General features: G+C 40.2%; 2 protein-coding genes across 10 annotated transcripts in view; one reads left to right on the plus strand and one right to left on the minus strand.

The window, feature by feature from the left end:
- Positions 1-834, minus strand: part of ADAM23 (ADAM metallopeptidase domain 23) — a 75,316-nt gene extending 74,482 nt beyond the window's left edge. For all 8 annotated transcript variants that reach the window (XM_054173212.1, XM_054173230.1, XM_054173197.1 and 5 more), the window contains exon 1: positions 540-834. In XM_054173212.1, the coding sequence (XP_054029187.1) occupies positions 540-705 (166 nt within the window). In that variant the 5' untranslated portion in view covers positions 706-834. The remainder of the gene's footprint in view (positions 1-539) is intronic.
- The window catches only part of KLF7 (KLF transcription factor 7), a 412,385-nt gene that overhangs the window by 254,854 nt on the left and 133,579 nt on the right, over positions 1-23,952 (plus strand). The window lies entirely within an intron of this gene.

A 23,952-nucleotide genomic window follows, 5' to 3' on the forward strand; every position in this document is an offset into this window, starting at 1 on the left:
TCAAGATACAATCAATCAATAAACAATGCAACTGCATTCCACATCGTCAATTTGCACTCAAAGGCTAATAAACAAAAAATACACACACAAATGCAACCCCGAACAAATTAGCTTCCCAGTCAGATTCCTGCACACACGCATCCCAACACACGCAAAAAACACCCCAGCCTCTTAATGTCGCATATCTCACCAGCGTATTTCTACGCACACCATCCTCTCATCTAAAACACTGCAGCACTAGCCTCAGAGGATCAGAGAGGCATTCACCACACTTCTCTCTATTTTGTAAGTAAACAAGCGGGAGGAAAAAAGGGGGGGGGGGGGGGGGGGGAAGAGGCATTTTCTGGACTTTGTAATTCTGTAAGCCGAAACAGACACGTACACAAAGCTATCACAGGCAAAAGGCAAGAAACGGACACTCAGGGAAACATGTTATGGAGATTTATCGCCAAGAGCAGAGGTAAGGGGACTAAGGGGCGCTGGGGGAGACAGGGACCGAGAAGCAGCTGCCTCAGACACACACAGCTCCTCATACGCACCGGTGGCCGTTGCGCCCGCGCGGGCCAGGAGACAGGATGAGCCATGGAGGAGCAGAAGCAGCGAGACGAGGCGACGGAGAAGCTGCAGGACCGTGAGGTGGCAGGCGGCGGAGAGGCGGCGGCCGCAGCGCGGCTGCCGCAGGGAGATGCTGCCAGGCGGCTTCATGGCTCATAGCGCCCCGGAGCGGCGCGGGGGGCGGCCGGCCGGGGGGCAGCGCGGCTCCCTCACCTCCGACGGGCTGTGCCCGTGGGGCCAGGCGGGCGGGCAGCGGCAGGGGAAAGAGGGCGGAGGCGGGCGGCGGCAGGGGAAAGAGGGCGGAGGCGGGCGGCTCCCCTCGACGGCACCCACCCGTCTGGCTGCTCGCCTCACCGGTACGGGAGGCCGTTACCTCAGCGCGAGGGCGGGCGGCTAGCGGCGCGCGCACCTTTCCCCCCTCCCCTCCGCCCTCAGTTTCCAGCCCCGTGGCAGCGCACGCGCGCCGACCTAGTCCCACGGCGGGCGCAGGGGCCGGGGTGGGGCCGCGCGGGCGCTGTCCGTGGTCCTGCCACAGGGTGAGGCGGTGGCGCGGTGGCGTCAGGGGTCACGACGTGCCGAACCGCGCGCGAGGGGGCTGCCCGCCGCCAGCTCCTGGGCGAGGGGTTGGGGGCCGTGGCGTGCGGAAAGCAGCTGCGCCGGGGCATGACCTCTGTGCTGTCACAGGGGTGGCGACAGGGACAGGTCAGGCCTCCAGCTGCCCTAACAAGAGTTCACACGTTTTGACTTGCACCTGGGATGGGCAGAGAGTGAGGACGTCATTTTCTGATGAGGGTAACACGGAGGTGAGACCTACTCGTGCCGTGTGCACCACTGCAAGCAGAGTTTGTAAATACTCAAATTCGTTTAAGAACTCCATGCAGAATTGAATTGCTTTGAAAACTGTGCGCCCAGAATCATACTTGGAAGAGATTTGAGGACAAGAAGCAGCAGCCACTGGTCAGTTTGCCCTCAGGGAAGCTCTCTGCTTGCCTAGCTAAGGCAAATGATTAATTTCAACTTGCAGCCCTCCTATGCTGCAGAGGGCTGCAAGGGGCCCTTCCGTGAAACCCATCGCCCCCTGTTCCCCAGTGTTGTGAAGCTTCAGGGTCCCCTCTCCTCCCTCCTAACACTTTTAGCCATCAGCTTTTTTTTCCCCTGCCTCTCCCACTACTTTTCTCTGTTGCCGTCTCTGTGACTGGCTCATCCTTACTTACTGCAGCCAACCTGCAGTGCAGTAGTTGTAAGAACCAAGTATTACCAAAAGAGTGTACATGTGTTGACAAAGAAAATGCAAGTGTATACAATAAACAAAGGAGCACTGCAGGGAGGTGCATGATTAGAATGACCTGGTGTAAACTCACTCTGGCATGCTGCATTCAATAGCAGAGTCTGGACCACAAAAGTTTCAGTGCTTTTCTGTAGAGCAAATAGCATCTTTCATACTTCAGCATGCCTGGAGTGAACCACCAATATGAAGAATATTTGCAAAGATAAAAATAACTTCAAAGAGATAGATGAAGATTAATCTGATGCTTTGTATTCATTCCATGGCTTCAGGAATCAGAAAAAAAAAAATAATAAAAAGGAAGCTGAGTTCATAGACAACTTTAGATACTGAGTTCTTAGTGCACATTTCTCCCAGCAGGCTGCTAATATGCAAGAATAGAGGAATAGATATGTTTTATTTTGGTGCAGGTCTCACTGCTGAGAAAATAAAGATGTTTCTCCTTTTTGTCTGGGTATGGTTTTCTATTGTCAGCTTATTCCTTCTAATCTGTGTCTGGGTAGGGTATGAGTTTCCAGAAAGATAGGAATTTTCTCTGTTTCACATAATGAATCCAGGCTGGAATGTAAAGAAAATTATCATTGTTAATTTAGAAAGTATAAGCAGGTTTATGAATCATTACCATACAAATTTCATAGCAATAGAGTTACCACTTAAAAAAAACACTTTAAAAGACACTTTCCAAGCAGCTCACCTAGGCATCACTTGAACATTGCAACAGCAGCTCCTCTCTCTCTCCATAAACATAGAAACAGATCAAAGGACCAGTTATATCAGTCCATCTAGAACTAAAATATATATTAAATAAAAAATTAGGAGCAAAGAATAAAATAGTAAAATGCCACACAATTATATAAAAACAAGCCACCCCCCTCCCCCCCCCCCAAAAAAAAAAAAAATCCAAACACAAACAAACAAACCACCAGAAACTCCCACCACAACTACAAAACAAGTGTAGCAACATTGAATGCTAGGACACCTGCTTTCTGAAACTACTAGTTCTTATTTTTGCTGGAAAGATTTTAAAGGGGATAAAATAATGAGAAGAATAATTGACTTTTTCTACAAGGCTGTCTAATGGCTAAGATTTTCTAAGGTTCTTCTAACTCATGCACAATTCTACAGCAGAAATAATCATCAGAATAACCACCTGAAGGAGACACGTAACCCAAGATGAGTTTCATAAACCTGCTACAAACCTTCAGATGGTCATGTAAACTTCACAGAGCATAAGCAGTCCAAGATGAGATACCCCACTTGGAATGACAGCTGTTGTTTTTTTAAACCTGCTTCCATATTTGAAAGACACTGTGAAACAGTCCCAGATAGACTGCATGGCAGAGATCTGAAAACAAAATGCCAGAAATGTGGATTATCATAGCAGCATCTGTATCAAATTAAATAAATTGAAACATCTAAGTCAGAGTCACACAGGAAACCACTGATAGCTGCTGCTTCAAGACTGGCTAGGGAGCACAAGCACACTATCAAAGATATACACATACTTTCAGTCTGGATGATTTAACTCTACATCACATCTCCAGATGATCGCCCAGAGCTTTTAAATCCCTTCCTCTTTTATCAGAATGGGGGTCAGTGAGGACATGGATGAAATTTTGTAATGCTGCAATTAAAATGAAAAACACTTCAGATGCAAAACTTCCAATATTAGTCTTGGTTGTTTATATTCACAGCCAATAAGGAAATGTTAGTCCAGGCTCTGTTAACCTGCTGGTAAAGATACAACCTAATCAAAAGCCTATTCTGAAATCACCTGAAAGTGTCAGCATAACACATGACTTGGAAAAGTGTCTATGTAAAATATGGTTTTAAAGAACTTGGTCCTTACCAAGGCATAAATAACATTGATGTTTGCAAGAATGCTGTAAGAACACTGGGTATCTTATAATGGTGATGATCACTATAGAAAAGGAAACTGCAATATCAAATATTCAGTTTAGCAGCAGGTTAAGCATAGGAAGACATTTGTAGCTGCTTTGATATTAACAGGTAATACCAATTGGTTATCTCAGGACTGGCCTTAGGTGATGAAGAGTATAATGCCATAAGAAACAGGGAACAGCAGAGTAGAAGCAGCCATTGCTGAATGCTGCTCTCAGGTGAGTGCAGCAGTCAGGTATGATTATAATTTATTTGTATTACTAGCAGGCTCAGCCATAGACCAAGGTCCTGCTGTGCTCCGTGCTGTACAGACACAGGACAAAATGACAGAACTGACTGAGAAATTTCCCTTTGATTTGCTATAGCAAATCACTCAGGCAGTGCTGTAAATAACAGAAGAAATATAACAGCTCTAGCAGGGGTACCAAGAACACTGCAGTTCTAAAAAGCTTTAATTACACTGGGGACATTGAACAACAATAGAACCTCATTAACTGTCACATATCTAATCTACACAACATGTAATTTGCATGCAAAAGACGGTGGTGGCCATTCTCTGTTTCTCAGCATAGGGTTAACAGCTAAGACAATGCTATACTGAAACTTCATGCCACTCATATTTCCTTACTTTATATCATATGCAGTGTTAAGTATGGATAATTTATACTTGGAAGAAACCTTGTAATTGCAATGAACAATACATTGCATTAGTACAACTGTTTTTAAATCACACATGTTTGAATACTGACTGATCCTCCTTGTTCAGCTATTCTCAAAGAGCTCCTCAGTAATTAGTGCCAAAGAGAATATTTCTATATGAAGGCTGTTACAAAATGTTCTTAGAATGTGACCATCTCTTGCTACACATCCCACCACCTAACAGCACAGCAGCAACCCAGCATTTAGACAGAAAAGTACTTTTCATTTACTCTGTTTATTTCAGGTTCTTTAAATACTTTTTAGCAACTAGGTGAGGAGGGGGAAGCTCATAAGGGAGGAGGCCTGAAGTAAGTGTTGCAGTAATGCAATAAACACATAAGAGATTCAGGAAACAGAGCACTAGCTCTAGATACTTTCAAAGCAAGCATTGCTTTCCAAACTGTAGATCTAATAGAACAGGGTTTCTGCTGCTCTTCACTTTCCTACCTTCTTTATTTCAACCTCATGCTCTTCACAAGAAGTGCTTTCTTCTGTTACTTAGCAGTTCAACAGAGCCCTAAAACCAGATTTTCCCTCCATGTACAATAGTGAGACAATGTACAATATTTGGCACAACACTATTTTAAACACAGTAATGCTACAAAATAGAGCACAGTAAAAATGCCACTTTTCCATCAGAACTGTCACTCATTTACCAAGATCTGCATGCACATCATCATTAACTACTCCTCTCACCAGTGATACTACAAAAATGAACTCTGAGTATCATATGTTTGAGCACTCCAGGTTAGAATATTTATATTAGTATATACTTTCAGCCCTCTCCCCTCAGCACTGTGAAATGTTAATGGTAAGGTCAAGTGAAGAAAGTAAGATGATAAAAAGGATATACATTATCAACATTCAGCAAGGAAGAAAAGGGAACATAGTGCTGTATTGATAAGAACGAATGAGTCAGAAGTTTTATTAATTGCAGTTCAGTGCGTATTCAGGTGAAACTTAGCATCAGTAATCTACTTCTGACTGCAGGAAAATATTATTTTGAATAAACCACACCAGGCTAATTTCGCAATTAACTCACTGCGTACTCTGGTATAATTAACTAAGCTTTCATAGCCAAAGGATTTTCCAAGTTATTTAGTGGGGCTCCTCAGCAGCATTTAAGCAACTGCATGGAAGTCATTGTATACGAGATACTGCAGTGAGGTATTTTTGCCATCAATGGAAATATTATGGTAGTAAAGGTTCCAAATATTCACCATATTGTCAAATTTGTTGATAAGGGACAGAGCAGCAGCATGCTGGTCAATGAGGCTACTTAGAACACATTTGTCAGCTGTTCTGATATGAATATGCTTAGCAAGTAAAACATATGCCAAGAGAATTAAAAAAAAAGAAAAAAAAGCTGCCCTTCCAATAAGCAAGCACTATCTGTAGCTGTGACATCAACCAGCTCCTTGTTAGCTTGTTTCACTCATACGAGTTAAAATAGCATTAAGAAAGTAAGATAGGGTGGTGGGGGAAATCTTACTTCAATATGTACTTTGGTTTATACCACCTTCAAACTAAATACTTGGACTTCACATCCCAATGACTTGCCACAGCTGATCACACACTTCCAAGAGGTAGGTTCTAAAAAAAGGCTAATTATAGCTATTTCAGTGCAACTTTGCAAATGGAAGGGAAGATATCATCACTCTTTGCCTGACCCGCTTGCACATGCACAGGGTACAAAAAGACTGTGAGGGATCTCTTGAGTCATCAAGTTCAGCCCTTAGCCACCACTGGCTATTCCATTGCAGAGTTCCTTTCTTACATTTAATTTAAAAGTAATTGGAGGGTTTGCCCTTCTAGTACCACTGGAAGGCTGTTCTAGAAGCTCATTATTAGAATCACTAAGGAAATCCTCCTACTTCCCAGCCTAAATTTATTCATGCCTTACAAAAATGCATTTGTTCTTGTGTCAGCCTTGGCATTAATAGTTCATTGCCCCTGCTGGTAGAAATGACCAGATTCATTATGCTTACACCATCTAAGCCCAAGAGATAAAGTGAAAATTTCTTGAGACTATAGATGAAAAAGTTTAGGATAGCTTCAGCACAGAGGTCCCGCAGATAACAAGGACAGGATTAGTTTGAGAAGCAAAAGGAATATGACCATGCCAGTACAACACTGGATTTAGCACTGACCCCTCTGGAAAGCCTAAAATATTTAACTAACATTTCTCTAGAGAAACAGTCTGAATTTTAATGAAAAATCAATGCAAAGTATTGTGAAAGTGTTCTACTGAAATTTGAGTTACTAAAGTACACTTTTTTCCTACTAAATAACTTTCACTGTTGAATGTGGATCACAGATTGGCATTGTGTCATCCATGCCACCAAAGACCAAATTTTAGAGAGCTCAGTCTCAGATTTTGTGGTTCTCATCTGCCAAAACCAGCATCTGGTAATGTCAACATAGTTACTTCATTACATTGCATCAAAATTAAGCACAGATCCCAGTGAATGCTTTGCATAATTTCCAGTATTACTTCCTTGAGCAGATTCTTACCTCCTAAGGAAGCTCCAGTAAATTTTCAATCAAAAAACCACAGAAAACCTAAAGCACAGAAAGATTCACAGCCCAATAATATTCTACTATTTTACTAGACTTGAATTGCTTGTGCCATAACGCAGCAGATACTTCAGGAGATTACTTCTTTTGCTTTCCCAGCTTTTTACAAAGACAAATAAGACCCAAATGGTCTTTTCTGTAGTAGCATGCACCCCTCTATCTTCTTGCTAATTTCTGGACAAAAATCTCAGCCACAATTCTCTAGAGCACAAAGAAACCCTCACAACCATGGAAGTGGATACTCCTCTCACACACACAAGAGCTACACGCAGTCAAGAACACATACACAGGGGATGTGAAATTATGCCCTTTACCCCACTCCTTCCATTCTTCCTCTCACCCACATGAACTTGCACTTAGTCACTCTTCAAAGATCTTATTATTTCTCTATATGCTTATGTTCCCCATTATTTTCTGGAGTTGCTTACCCCACTAGTTAACTATAAGTTCAAATACACATTATTTGTTGTTACTATGGAAATGTGGCAGTTTTGGTAAGACTTCCTTGAAAATTAAAACACCATTATTTTAACCTGTATGAAATATCTTTGTAGCATACATGATTGATAAAGCATTAGCTATCCTATACTACCCCACACAAAGAACATCTTTATTATTCAAACCCGTATTTCAAGAATAACTTTTTCTATTATTACTTACAAAACTGGGTCTTACAGGGAATTAATTTGCTTTTCTCTCTTAAATTCCATCCATAGCTTATACCTAAGAGGTACTTGAACTTGAAGCATCTTCCAGCTTCTCATCCTCTTCATCCTCTTTTTCACATGTAGGCACCAGAAGCCGCATATATAAAGGAGACTTTCTGAAGACTGTTCCTTTGAAAAACCAAGAGCTTCAACGCATAACAACGTCAGAGAAATTTCTTGCTGGAGATGAGCTGAAGTGGCATGTCAAAGTGGTGTATGTGCATACATGTGCCTGCTACTGCTTGAAGTGAGATCACCAAAAGCAGTTCACACCTCCAGTTCAGGTTTAGTTACACCAACTATGGTATCACAATTGAAGTGTCATGTAAATATTAAGAAAAACATAAGAATGCATTAACTTGAAGCAGAAAATATTTGCTTATTGTAGGCAACTCGAGACAATTATCTGTTCCTACTTGAAGCTGAAAAGGACCGGTTTTCTGGTAACCCAAGCCTTGAAAGACTGAGCAAGAGCCAGAATCAAAAAGAAATCTCACCTCTCATTAAGACAGGTTTCACACCAAACCCCTTCCCCATAACAAATGCATACAACACATCTGGATCATGGGGCTGCAAAACAAAGACTTTAGTCACAGAAACTTGAATCATTCCTATTACTCTTCTCATATGCTGATACTACATGTGGAGCAATACTCTTCAACTGATAGAGCTTGGTGGATATAACTATTAAACAGCAGGGGAACACGCCTAAAAGTAAAAAGCAATCCAAAGGACAATTGGACCTCTGGAGGCCAAAAGCAATTTAAGGCCTTTTAGACAATGTTTTACCTTTGGTTTTTTTATATTATCTTAGCTGCAACCCAAAATTTATGTCCCTCTCCAACAGAGTTACATAATCAGTGAAACCGCTATTCACCAAAGAGATCCTGCTGAGCACAAAATGTCTTTTTCCTCATTCTGCCTATAGATAAATAGACTTTTCTTGTAGAAAACTGCTTATCAACAGCCAAAACCATCCATTGATTCAATGACTCTTTAAGCAACACAAGAGTCTTCCACAATATTAAACCAACAGGCTTTATGAGGGAAATAACAAAAGGTGAATGCATGTGGACACTGCAATAAACTTTAAAAAAAGATGTTTAGAATGAAAGCAATGTAATCAGTTTTATCATCTCTTTTGCATTATTTTGCCAATTAACAACCACAAGAAACCCATACAATCCTGTCTTCTTTGAGAAGGTTTGCCACTCAAAAATGTCAGCCATTTCTCTGATAGCTACAGAATGATCCTATTTTCATGACCTAAACTCTTTTAAACTTGACTTTCTACTCTACATTGCAGTGCAGCACCCAGATCAGTGTCAAATAGCACTAGTTATCACCTAGGAGCTATCATGCTTGAAAACTTGCCCTGATTTCTAACTGCATTTAATAATTACTAGTGTGAGAGCACACCTTACAGATGTTAGCATATGGCAACAGGCCACAGTCTAGGCTTAGATAAGCACATGAATAGGCTTAAGATGACATTTAAATTCTGGCTTCTGAAACCCTTTTTGGTCCCAGACATGTGTGTAAAGGCAATGAGTCGCAGAGCCAAAACTAGAATCTCTACTGGAAACACTAATGTGCTTATCCAGCCAGGGTATAAAATGTTATTTGTCCTACACAAGCTGTCATGCAGCTGAACTGCAGAGCTCACATTTAAAATATTCATGATCATCCTAACAGTCTCCACCCCCTTCAAGAGAGCAATGAAAAAAACAGTCTTACATTTTCAGATGTAACTGCTTTACAAAGGGAACATCTTTGTTGGGCTGCCAAGTCTGAGTCATCCCTACAGACTTATTTCTAGAAGAAGCATGTACATAGGACTGACAGCTGATCACAAGCTATTTCCTAACTTCCATAAAGATCTTAGAAGTTTTAAAGCAACCTAGTAAAATTAAGACACAGTAACCTTTTTTTTATACTGGCAAACCTTAATAAAATTCTCTATTGCTGTAGTTATGAAGAGGAAAGACTTTTTTTATTCATAAAACTAGGTCACTGAGGAAATAATGTGCTCACACAGCAGGGGAATTCTCTCTGAATGTTCAGGAAGATAGCATATTTCCCAGCATGCTACTGCAGCTTGGACTGCCCCATTTGCTTCTCAGCTGCTCTTGTTGTAGTTCTGGTGCTGGACCTTGCAAGGCTCCCTGCAGAGCAACACAGGCGAGGTGCGATAGAACCTAGGAGCTTCTCCACCGGTATCACTGTGAGCATAAATGAGACCAAGTGAGAAGAGTCATTATAGAAGTTTTAGCAGCTAGCATGTTAGAGCATTAAGATGGCAAATAGTAGGTGATAAGAACTTGAAGTTCTAAAAAGCAGAGATATCTGATAATTAATAATCTTCCATTTGAGTTTGTTTTCTTTTTCCTGACACCACCGTATCAGCCAGAACAGGTCAGTATTGCCCCTTTAACCTGTGGGCAGGGAGATCCCAGCTGGCTTACTGTTACAGAGAAACTTGGAGGAGCTCATGACTGTTGTCTCTCCAGAAGCTGGGTTGCCATGTGGTATCCACCTTCAGGGGACAGGTTTTGGGCAGGGATGAAGGGATTTGTTTAGTGTGAGTCATTTTGGGAGAGATCACATAATCACAGAATGCTAGGAGCTGGAAGGGACCTCAGAAGATCTAGTCCAACCCCCCTGCCAGAGCAGGATCACCTATACCAGATCACACATGAATGCATCCAGGTGGGGTTTGAATATCTCCAGAAAGGGAGACTCCACAACCCCCCTGAGCAGCCCGTTTCAGGGCTCCATCACCCTCACAGCAGAAAATTTTTTCCTCACATTTCCATGGAACTTCCTATGCCTCAACTTCCACCCATTGCCCCTTGTCCTGCCATTGAGATCACCAAGAAGAGCCCGGCTCCATCCTCTTGGCACTCACCCTTTACATATTCATAAACATCAATGAGGTCACCCCTTAGTCTCCTCCTCTCCAAGCTAAAGAGCCCCAGCTCCCTCAGTCTCTTGCCATAATGATGATGTTCCACACCCTTAATCATTTTTGTGGCTCTGTCCTGGACTCTTTCAAGCAGTTTCATGAACTGATGTGCACAGGAATAAAGTGCTAAGCATCATGGCCAACACCTGCACTGTTTGGGTCTGATAGCCTTTACTTGAAATATAAAGACAAGGAGGCTCTCAGGTGATTAGCTCCCTCCCAACAGCCCAGAAGGCTCCCCACCACACACTCACAGATAGGTATGTGGGTGAGGCACTGAGCTCATTCTCTGTCCTCACTGCCATTTCCAGGCTGGACACACTGGTCAGCAGCTCTCCAAATTTCCTAGCTCCTTCCTAACAACCCAATCAGGCACCAGCAGCCCCCACTGAAGACTTACTGTGGCAGGCAGATCGCCTTTCACACTTAGTACCATGCTGAGTGGGGGGCAGGGCCAGAGAAGGGCTTGGCTGCCACAGCAATTGGGTAAGGGCAGTCAGGTCTCCACAGGGCCAGGGTGAGAGCCGTATCTTTCCCATGTTGCTTTTGGAATAGAGGCATCTGCAAATGAGGACTTTAGGGGTGCCTCCCCTCTTGGAAAAGCTCTGGAAATACAAGAGCTGTTACTTTCATGGTGAGTGATTTTCCTGTGTCAGGGAAGTGGTGTTTTTTCTGCATGCTGTCTTACTCATCTGCTACCTTGCCACTTCAATGGAACTGCAAATAATAGACAAATAGCAGCAAGTGTACACCCAGCCAGCCTCATACAGTGGCTTTCACAGATCTCAGGTGGTGGTTTTAGGAGGTACAGAGAGATCCTCTGCTGCTTCTCCTGAAAATTGACTCTATTTTGATGGACGCAACTATAATCTCTTCCAATTTATTCTGCCAAACCTGACTAACAAGAGGTTTCTTCTTTTTTTTTTTTCCCTCCATTTTTACTGTAATGATGTCCTTAAAGAATTTAAATGGGGATCTTTCCATTACCTTCTCCAGTAGACATTTCCGCCCCAATATGAAAGGTGGCTAAATATCTAAAAGGCTCTTTGCTTAAGGCACATAGTAATTAGCATACCTTGTGCCAGGAGGGAGAGGATTAGACTCTCCCCAGCCATCTGTTGAATGTGCCCTGCCAATATCTAAAGATCATTTTCCTATATAAAGTACACAAAGCATATATCCATACACACTTCCAAAAGTTAGTAATTTTCCATTAAAAATAAAATCTTGTTTTGCATAGTTTAAATAGGAGAAGTGAAAACACACCACAGCATAACAAGACACAGAGAATGATGTTACTGATTCTTAAATTGTAACTTTGGACACACTGACTAATAGAAAAAAAAAATGGCCCTGTAACAGAAGTCCTCAGAGGTTTCACAATTCACCTTAATGGCATTCATTCTTGTTCATCAAATACTTACATGATTGACCATCTGAACAGGAAAATTGGTTAACAGGCATGTAAGATTTGAAACAGACTTTGAAGTTTCTTTGGAGAAAGTAATGCTGTAGGGCCTAGAAGGAAGAGACACCCATGTTCTCTCAACTCTTATTTGTTACACCACACTTCACCAGTTACAACAGACAAGTTGCACTCCACAGAAAGATAATTCAATTTTCTGGTGGATTTTGACATAGTCTCGCATTACATTTCATTGCAGTCAGGAGAAAAATGGACTTGTTCTGTTTTCAGTTGCCTTTCAAGGAGGGCAGAACTCCAGGTCTGGAAGAGCCTGTGTCCCTCCTATCTGGAAGCTGAGCTGCACAGAATCTCTCAGACATCAGTTAGAGACTTCATGCTTGACCAATTCTAAATATCCATGATTTAGAATTGCTGGGTAGCAGGTACATTAGTGTCCTCGAGGCAAATCATGGAGAATTTGGGACTAAGGACTTCCAAATATTTAATCCACCAGCTACACTCCTACAGGTGGACCTTCCTCCTCTCAAGCCCTCAAGCAAAATCAGACCTCAGTGATGCTTCACCTGCAGGCCCTAATGCAAATCATAAAAGAAACAGGATAAGAGAGAGAAGGTGACATATAGCCTATTGCCAACCCTTGTCCTATGTCACAGCAGAAAATACTTACCAGTGAAGTAACCTTTAAACACCAGCTTTCTCCATGCTTTAATATTTATAGCCTCCTAGCTCGGCCTTAAAATATGATAAAAACTCACCAAGAGCAGCCTCAGCATCCACTCATTACAGAGGCAGAACTGAAGATACACTGTAAGGTCCAAACTTGGATGGAACTCTATATCTAAAAAGAATTTTTTTCTTTAATTTTGGTAATTATTTAAAAATCCATACAACTGCTACACTTCATGAGCCTTGTCACAAGTACAAGCCTTCATGCTGGCACATTTTAAAAATAACCAGTGAGTAAGATCCTGTTCTCATTTCTATAAAAACTCCCCTACTGATGATAAAAACTGGTTAATAATTTAACAAAGTAATCTGAGTGTTCTAAAAATGGCACAGAACTGCCTATATTTAAAGTGCTTAGTTATAGGAGATTAATCTGCAAGAGAGGACTATTATTTAATAAGCATTTAAAAAATAATTTGCATAGGCTCCTAACATCACCTATCTATGGGCAACTACAAGCTTTTCATTCCTTCTGTTGGCTGCTCTCATGTTTAGAGAATGGCTCTACTGAGCAACAGCTGGCTAGTTACAGGCTAAAATATTACTCCACAGGAGATAAATGCAGTTTGGCTCATATAATCAAGATCTAAACTCCATTAATTCAGCCATGCCCCATCAAAGTAATAAGAATAGTTGTGCCTCTTCAATACAGTTCATTGATCTGAAAGTAGGAAAGAACTGGAGCATTTGTGTTTCATTTTGGGGATTCCGGAAAGCTGCTTATTCCCACATTATCAAGGATCTCCTTTTATGCTGAATGCCATGTTTATTGATATTCATTTCAGGTTGCCTACAGCCTGATCCTCATAAATACCTAGTAAAGACGTGGACCAGCATCCAGCCCATTCAAACTTCTACAAGGTCTATCAGTGTGATAGATTCTTGATTTGAAACTGAAGAAGGTCAAAACTTTCTCTCTTAAGCATCTTACCTCACTTTTCCAACCTTTAAAACAAGCGTAGTATCAGTTTACAATGAAGACATGTTTTCAAAAATAACAATTGGAAATTATGGAAAACAGAAAAAATAAATACGTACTTTATTTGGTTAGTGCATCTCCACATTCTTCATATTTCATCTTGCAGGAAAAGGTATACAAATATTTTATATTTTTTTTATAACTGATATCTATATTACAAATTTGTAATCATTTAACAGGGTTCTTTTCAGGTTTGGTTTTTATTTGGTGTATTATTTTTATTCTTCAGACAAGATCAAATTTATAACCAAATCTATGAATACGGAATACTTTGTTTCTGGATAGCTGCAAGTGAAGCCTGAAAGAAAAATTACAGTTCCAAGGCATTTTCTAATTTGATTTATAAATAGCTATCTTTGACATACCACTCACAAACTCAAAGCTATAGTTAGCTTGCCTGAGGCAGCTGTGCAGCTGGGAGAACATACACTGGCAGCCTAGCTGTGCAGTCGCCTGTGTCATGATACATACTATCTAAATACCAGTTAAGAACACAGGAAGAATTAACAGATGGCTCAAGGCAGAGGGATGGGAAGTAGTCTTTGATTTTATGTTATCAAACATATAAGCCATTTAATAAAAATGAGCTAAAAGGATTCATAATTGGAAGCTGCAAGTAAAAAAAGGTAATGCAACTGATTGGCTTTGGTGTTTTGGTACAAGGCAGGTAGACTCATGTGAAAATTACTGCTTCCTGCAGTTGTACAGCTTTGTCGTTATTGATAACTGTATAGAAAAATAATTCAAATATTTAAGTCAAATAAAATTGCACAAATATGGTCAGAGTATGACTAATGGAATAGATGCCCCAAAGAACAGCCCATCCTCTTTGGGGCCTGATCCAGGCTCATGTTTGCCCAACCACACAGATGAATATTCTGCTATACTTGCAGTATTCCGGCTCTGAATCAGCACAAGATGTTAAAGATTTCAGCTGAAGCTCCTTTATTTAATACTTCATCCAACATTAATTTTCAGCTTAGTAGACATATCTGTCTTGCAATAACAAGAGAAAATTCTATGTGCATTAAGTGACATACATAATCCAATTACAGCCTGAGCATTTTGACTGTCGAAGACACTGATAAAAGCACAATGGAGCTCTTTAAACCAGTGCTGAAGAAAAAGGATGACACAACATAAAACTTCCAGAGAAGTCTGAGTAACTTGCAAGCTCATGTCTTCCTCCCTTCTTCAGATGTAAGTCAAGAATTAAGGTTCATACAAACTGAGGATAATGGAGCTCTGATTCATGTCATCTTTTGGCAAATGTTAATTCCTTCCCCTCATAAATTTAAAAGAAAGTTGGTCCCTTACAAAGTCCAAGATGGACTAGGAAAAAGAACTTGAACTCATGATAGATTCAAGCCACAGTATTCAAACAAAAAAACTGAATGCAAAATGCCATCTGAAAGATAAATCTAAGTACAAAAAAGGGACAAGGAATATAGGCTCACATACTGGGAATGTTTGTAACTTCAGCTCTCTGATATAAATTTATCAAGTTTTTGTTCATAGCAAATTTAGAGTAGGACACAAATACACTAATTTATCTAATATTACTCACTTAGCTTCCTATAATGTTTTTAATCTACATACCTATGTTTTAGGTACATAGGTTACTGATGCTTAAGAAAAGGATATCAAGTATAAAAACCTCACATAATGCATCCTGGGTTTTAGCCCAAAACTATTAGCCTGCTTGAGAGAAAGCAATGGCAGCACAGGAAAGTGAAGGAGCCCCACCTCCTCATCAAAAGCTATTTAACCTATCAGCAGTGGGAAATCAAACACAAACACAGGCAAGACAAACCATACAAAAGAAACAAGCAAAACCGACAGTGAGAAACTCACAGACCAAACAAGACACTGCAAGTTACTGTAAATAATACATTTGAAAAAATATTTATTAAATCAAAGTAGTACTAAGCCAGTTAGAACAAAATACTGGACACAAAGTAAACCAATGCAAGTGTCTCAAGCAACAGAAGAGGTTGCTAAAAGGAGACAGGAAAAAAAAGCCATGAAAAGAAGATGCATAAGAAAAGTACAGATGTGTAATTGTAGCAAACAACTATCAAGTTTTAGATTGCTTGAAATATTAAAAAACAAACAAAACAAAAAAGGAAAAAACTTCCACTGGAACAAAACAAAAACCTTAACTCCTGCAGGACAAACAGAAGGGAGGGTTGAGCCTTAATATACTGGTTTACAAGACTCCTTTTGTCACAGAAGACAATTAAGCCACAGGAAAACCAAAGCCTGCAGAGGTCCTCATTGGCATGGTTGCTCTTAGTTGCAATTGCCTTCTGCTTTATAGGTTGAGCTGCCCGCTTGAAGAAAATCTTCCCTGGCACAGCTGAGCAAGGGTTTCAGTGCCAGCTATTCCACACAGCCACCACAGACCCTGCCAGCACACCAGGGGACATAGAACACAAGCAGCAGTCCAGCAGCTGGCAAGCAAACAGGCTCTTCTGAGCAGTGCACAGTGAAAGGACAAAGAGACACTGAAATACAGGAAACTCCATTTAAATGTAGAGATAGGAACCTTTTTATCTGCAGGGGTGGTCAGATGCTGGAACAGGTAGCCCAGAGAGGCTGTGGAGTGTCCATGCTTGGAGATATCAAAATCCCATCGGATGTGGCCCTGGGCAGCCTGTTCCAGCTGAGCCTGCTACGAGCAGGGTATTGGACTAGACAATTCCCAGAAATGCGAGCCCACCTCACCCTTACTGCAGTTCTGTGAGCTTAAAGGAGGCAGGAACAGCATGAGACTCAACAAATTGTCACATTTTTGTTGTTTCCCCCCACATAATGTGTGCCTTACAGGAAAAAGTGGTTGAAAATGGACTTTTGACATTTCTCAAAAAAAAAAAAAAAAAATTTTTTTTGTTTTTGTTTTCCAACATACTCTAAGTGAAATAAGGGAAAATAGGGGAGTTGACCTGCTGGCTGCAATAAGGACTTTGAAAAGGATGGGGTAGACAATAAAACAAGACTCAAGGACTAAAGAGAGACAGATGTGGACATTTGTGTCCCCTTCATAGCATCCATGAAAAGGCAGAGATGTCTGTGAAGGTGTAGGCAATAACAACATAATTACATAAAACTGTGTTCCTTATACAGCCAAATGACACTTCCTCAGAGAACTCTGCATTATACGTGATTTCTTCTTTTAAAAGATGCAATTTGCTAAAAGCACAGGAAAAGTGAACAGTGTCTGTAAAGATGGAAATAAAAATGTTAAATGCAACTTCAGTGTGCATTCTCTTTTATACTCTAAAAAGAAAATATATTATTCTTCCCAATACATTTCACAAAAAGCATTGAACACTAACATCTAAAATAAGAATACAAAAGATCATTCCTGATGATATTGAACACTTAAGAGCTCCTTAGATCCACAAAAAGTGCTGCACAAACATTAACTAATTGTGGTAGATGAAAATATGCTGACTTTGACTCCAACATTATCCTGACCCCAGACCAAATCAGAACTGCAATGTGTTGGCAGTAACTCAGGAAATGACAATTTTCTAACCTGTTCTAGAAGAGTAAAGCATTATACATTTGGAAATCTGTAAAATATGTTACCAAAAAGTCAGTATGTTTAATTGTATGCAGACTGGGTGCAATGCCATTAAAACAAAAAGCTCAACTGTTTCAGTCCTCAGTGTGGCAACTAACTGATTAGTCATCATTAGATCAGAATGTTCAGAGAGCTCCTTCTTTGTGTATGAAGAAATCTGCTGGGAGCCACATACTGCCTCACAACTTTTCTCTTTAGCCTTCCAAAAGAAGCACGTGCACAATCTTGTTGTTCTTTCCCTCTTGGCAGTAGCTAAAAGGATTGAGCAGTGGTAAAAAGGAATATTATCCATGCATTAAGAAAATAAAAGTAATGTACCAGAAAAAAAGAATGAAGGAATTTGAGTTGAACCACACAGGAAGTAGATGGATTTTGACAACTGTTTGCAAAGGTTTGCAAAAAATAGACATTAATACTAAAGAAAGAGCCCAAACTGAGTATTTATTTGTTGGTATAATTCAAATCGATACAACATCTTTACATCTTACCTTTCACTTCTACCTCTTCATCTTAAAACTCCAATGCAATAAAAAGCAAGCCATGCACATTGCATCCACAAGGAATGCACACGTATGCACCTACCCGCTTCACTGTTAATTCTTACAGCACAATCTCCAGGCCAGAAAATGTCTAAGCTCTATGGCATGAGCTAACAAGGATGCAATTTGATTCTACAATTCTTTTGTACTATATTGATAATGACTAAATATGCGATAACCAACATTTTCAGTTGCACCAGTGCCAACATTAATGCAGCATGATGCAGCAAATATGAACTGAATATAAAGCTGACTGGCTGCAATACACTAAAGTACATTTTTAAAGGATGCAAGAGACTTAAAACCCTCTTTACAAGTGCTAATATTTGGGGAGAACTGTTTTTTTTTTCAGTTTTCCTTATAGAAGGAAGACTAACAAAGACAAAGCCCAGGTTCAGACTCACCGACCATTAAATCACATAAGCTGCATAATAATGATCTGCATCCATCTTTCATCAAAACCAGCTTCTGCACTTCAAGAACATCACGATGACTTCCAGGACCACAGAAAACCAGCAGTTTTGTTAATAAAACCACTAATGACTCCAGTGAAGCCAATGACAAAAACTATGCTATTAATTTCATCATAACTCTCAAATATTCCAACATGAACTGGACCTCCATAGTACTTGACACTCTGTAAGCATATCAATTGCTTGTAGTTCCCATGAAAGAGGTTATCACCAGACTTAAGAGTTGGTTACAGTACCATGTTTGCAACTCCAGGCTTGGACAGCTGAATGGTATGTCTTCAATGAATTACTTGACAACATAGCAGTAACTTCATCCAGCCAACTACGTAATACAGAATCACCGAATGTTAGGAGTTGGAAGGGACCTCCATTCATCTTTGTATAAACACCCCCTGCCAAAGCAGGATGACCTAGGGTAGGTCATACAGGAATGCACCCAGGCAGGTTTTGAAAGCCTCCAGAGAAGATGACTCCTCCCTGGGCAGCCTGTTCCAGTGCTCTGTCACTCACCATGAAGAAACCTTCAAGTATGCATCGAAACCTGCAAAGCATGTCCTGAAATGTTTTATCTTATTGAAGCCTCAAGAAACAATCTGCCTATGCCTCTCAGCCATTTATTGATTCAGACTCACACATCTGTGTGCGTTGCTCCTGCAAAAGATCATGCTGGTTTAAATAGGCACTGTTAAAATCAAAGGACCCACAGAATTTTGGGTTTTTCAATCTTGGGGAACTTTCTGCGGCACCGGGTCCACTAGCAACAGATAGAGCATATCTGTCCCAGAGAGGGAGAAAGATCCTTGCAAATGAGGATAGCCTATCCCACAGAGGGAAAAGGGTTCTAGGAAGGGAGCTGGCAGGACTTGACAGGGCTTTAAACTAGCCCTGTGAGGAGAGGCTGAAGGAGCTAGGGTTGCTTAGCCTGGAGAAGAGGAGGCTCACGGGAGACCTTATTGCTTTCTACAACTACCTGAAGAGAGGTTGTAGCCAGGTGAGGGTTGGTCTCTTCTCCCAGGCAATCACCAACAGAACAAGAGGACAGTCTCAGGCTGTGCCAGGGGAGGCTTATATTGGATGTTAGGAAGAAATTCTTCACAGAGTGATTGGCCATTGGAATGGGCTGCCCAGAGAGGCGGTCAAGTCACCACCACTGGAAGTGTTTAGGAAAAGACTGGATGGGGCACTTAGTGCCATGGTTTAGTTGATTAGATGGTGTTGGGTGATAGGTTGGACTTGACAATCTCAAAGGTCTTTTCAAACTTGGTTAATTCTATTCTATTCTAAATTTAAAGAATAAAGGATGTTCTGCTGTCCAATGGCTTCTAGTATTCTACATACCATCCAGCTTTGAAAAACACCCTGTGTGCACTGCAAGACCTTAATCATGATTGATCTATGAGTAGAGAGAAGCCATACATTTTGCATAAAGTAGAAAGCTACTTAATATTATAATGATTCCAGCCACTGCCCTCACCTATTAAGTGCACATTCTGAAAAAACTGCTCATCAGTAAGTTCCACAGGGATCCTGCTTGCCATGCTGTTGGTGTTTCTTGGTTTCCTGCTGCCAAAATGCAATTGGCCATTTTGTGATGTCCAACTGGGATGTATTGAGCTCTGCCTAGGAGGAGGAAGAATGCATTAAAAGTGTGAGTGAGAGTAAAGGGACAGGCTAATATGAGTAACAGTGTAGTGAGTGTTTACTATAGGCAATCTGATCAGGAAATCAATGAGGCCTTCTACTAACAGCTTAAAGTAGCCTCATAATCACATGCCCTGATTAGCATGGGGGACTTCAACCACCCTGGTATTTGCTGGAAAAACAACACAGCAAGGCATAAACAGTCCAGGATGCTTCTGCAGCACACTGAAGATAACATTTTGACACAAGTGGTAGAGGACCCTACAAGAAGTGTGCTACTGGACCTTGTACTGATGAATAAGGTCCAGCAGCACACTGAGGAAGTGATGAACAAGAAGGGACTGGTTGAGGACATGAAGTTTAGGGGCAGCCTTGGCTGTAGTGACCATGAAACAGTGGAGTTCAGGATCATTAGAGGAAGTAACAGGGTAGTAATTAGGACTGCAGTTCTGGACCTCAGAAGAACCAACTGTGACCTCTTCAGAGACCTCCCTGGAGGATTCCATGAGTTAGGACTCTGGAAGTTAGGGAAGCTAAAGAGAGCCCCCAAACTCCCCAAACAGTATACACCCATAAGTAAGAAATCTAGCAAGAGAGGCAAGAACCTGCATGGATGAGCAAGGAGCTTCTGGAAAACCGCATATGGAAGAAAGGTCATGGCATGTAGAAAAAGGGACTGGCCACATAGGAAATTGCCAGAGTATGAAGGGAGGTGACGAGGAAAGCTAAGGCCCTTTTGAAATTAAATCTGCCAAAGGATGTGAAAGACAAGAAGACGTGGTTATTCATCAACAGGAAGGCTAGAGAAAATGTAGCCCTGCTGCTGAATGAGGTAGGTGCCCTGGTCACAGGACACAGAGAAGGTGAAATTACTGAATGCCTTGATTGTTTCAGTCTTTACTGGTAAGACCCACTGTCAGGAATCCCAGTCCCTGGAGGTAAGACAGAAAGTCTTGAGGTAGGAAGACTTTCCCTTAAGTCAAGGAGAAACCTTTTCATTGCCATCCTAGAATGCCATTGCTTCAGCTGCCACAGGATGAGATGAATCTTGGCTTCACTGAAGTCAGCAGATTTCACTGGGTAAAGATACCAGACAGTTGTAAACAGCTATTTAAATTACAACTGGACTTCTTCAAAAGGAGCAGCTGATTCCATAGCATTCTGTGGTATTCCTTCCACAAGAAATTATAGCAAATAGTTTCAAATTAACTGAGAATAAAGAAACTACAAAACCACAATTTTGTGCTTTACTAAAAGAAGATTTGTTCTCCTGAAGGAATGAATAAATTTGTAACTGCAAAATACAAGCAAGGAGTAAAACTTGCTTCTGGGCATGCTCAAACCTATGCTATTACAAATCCTTCCTGAAAAAGATTATTGGCAATGCTGTAATTCACAGCAGATAAATCATTAAAGAAAAAATATATATATATATATCTGGGATTTTAATTGCATTAGTGAGACATTATACTTTTCTGACCTGTCCCCAAAAATCAACAGTTGAAATATTGTTCTATTTTCAGAATAAGTAAGAGAAAGAGAAGACATCTAAAGAAATCAAGAATCATCATCCCCATTCTGTTTCATACCGCTCAAAATGAGCGGACTGCCAAGCACAGGAGTACAAATACCAGCTTGTCCTTAATGCTTCAGATCAGGACAACATCCACTTCTATTACCTGTCACTGATTTAATTCCAAATGGAATATCCTGTCCTGTAATTTAGCTCTTGACAGTATTAAAAAAACCAAAACACTTAAAAAATTAAAAACCCAAATGCATGACTAAGGAAACACATGAAAACAATAAATCTGAAATTAAAACCATCCAGCAATTGCACTGGACAAGTTTGTAATAGGACTGTATTCTTACAAACTCATATTGTGGCAAAAGTCCACAGCAAACAGAGACAGAGAAACAGATTAAAAAGCTACGACATCAAGCAAGAATATTGCAAATACATTACCAATTGCAAGAATATAAAAAACACAAACCCACATCATCTCAGTTGGGCACAAATTTAGCATTAAACTTAAATACAACTTCAAATTAAGTTATAGTCTCATTATAAATACAACTAAATATCTTGCCCGAGTCACAAAGAGTTGAACTTTCATACTACAAGAACACAGGATGCAGACCTGTCAGAAATAAATAGAAAGCAAAAGTCCCAACAGAACAGGACCTGAAGAACTGCTAGCTACAAGCATTAGACATCTAAAGTTTTGGGAACTTACTGTTCTGTGTTCGGTTAGCACCTGGCACAGTCTGAGTCTGGTTCACACTCAAGATTCACAAAACAAGCAAGTAATAAAAATCAGATTGCTTAGAATGAGATTCTTCTAAAAGGTTGAATGAGCACTTTGTGGGGGACTTTTTGTCAATTATAAACTGTACAGAAAATGTAAGTAAGAACTTGCTTACGTCAACAGGACGTATGCATAGAAGAAGAATTGTTAACATTTTTCTCAACTGTTATAAAAGAGCCTGCATCTATCTGCTGCCAATTACATTAAAAGACTGTGACTTTAATCATTACCTTGCTACTCAGGATTAAAACGTGCCAACATACTGCCAAACATCTTTGTCCACTAACATGAAAAACAAGAAAACAAACACATCACTCCGCAGACAAAACAGCCCTCCAGTGACAAAGTATTTCAGCTCTCAAGGTTTCCATTGGTGCAGACTTCACAACCATGTCAAAGTTTCAGCCACACTGCTGCTGAAACAAAGTGCTATTCACTAATGGCAATGGTCTGTATTACTTACCTACTGGGAACGTGCTTGACTTAATTCCTCAAGATCCCATTAAATGACTCTTTCTTTCCTTCATGGGCATTTTGAGGGTCTCTGCAATTTTTTTTATGCTTTGCACCAAACTTTTACTCTTTCCCAAGCAGTTTCTACTTTAACTTCTCATATCACAACCTCCCATCTTTTTCACAGTAGTCATTGAATACACACAGAAGAAATTTCTAAACAGAAGTGAGGCACAGAGTAACAACCAAGCTTACAGAAAATCTTGTTTTGACACTGTCAACCATAAAAATGTTCTCAGACTTGTACCTCAAGCCTTATTGTTTTATGAATTTGTTACATTTAATACCTGTTGAGTAGTTGTGTGGGTTTTTTTTTTCCCTTTTTGCAGGTTTTGGTGGTAGTTTTTTTCATGTGTTTTTGTTTGTTAGTTTTGATTTTTTTATATTTAAAAATAAAAAGACACTACAAACTAAAACTATTAGTCATGCTACAGTCCTCAAAATAATTTTATTACTCAAGGTTTCAAGGAAAAGGTTTGTGCTGGAAAAACACAAGCTTGCAAGGAATGAGTATAAAGAACAGAAACAAACACGCACTAGTGACCTTAAAGTACAACGTGAATTAAACCTTATTCACACACAAAACAATTCATACTCTTTATGTGTACAATATCATGAAAAATAAGATAGAAGTCAGATAGGAAAACATTCTTGTATCATAAAAATACATTAGGACTTTTAGAGTTAATTTAAAGCTTTGTTTTAAAACAATCTTTAGTTAAAAATCTTCTTTTGCTTCATCTAAAAATTAGCCTTTCTATAAAAACCACTCCTTTAAAACTTTGCTTTAAAAAAAAAAAATCAGTTTTATATTAGACAAAATATTATAGAGGCACAATTAGTTAAGAGGGCTCTAGAACTCATAGGATAACCCTTCATTTTCCAGTGACTTGAAATAGGGTTGTAAAATTCTACTGACCTTCACAGGAAAATTAATCCATAGAAACCAAGTTTTATTTAAATAATAAAACAAATTTAAGAAAACAAAACCAAAACTGTCAGACAGTATGTGATTTGTAAAGAAACTTATACTTCCATCTGGCTAAAGTACATGTGCATCTTTTATT

This window comes from Dryobates pubescens, chromosome 2 (assembly GCF_014839835.1).
Source record: "Dryobates pubescens isolate bDryPub1 chromosome 2, bDryPub1.pri, whole genome shotgun sequence".
Classification (NCBI taxonomy): Eukaryota; Metazoa; Chordata; class Aves; order Piciformes; family Picidae; genus Dryobates; species Dryobates pubescens.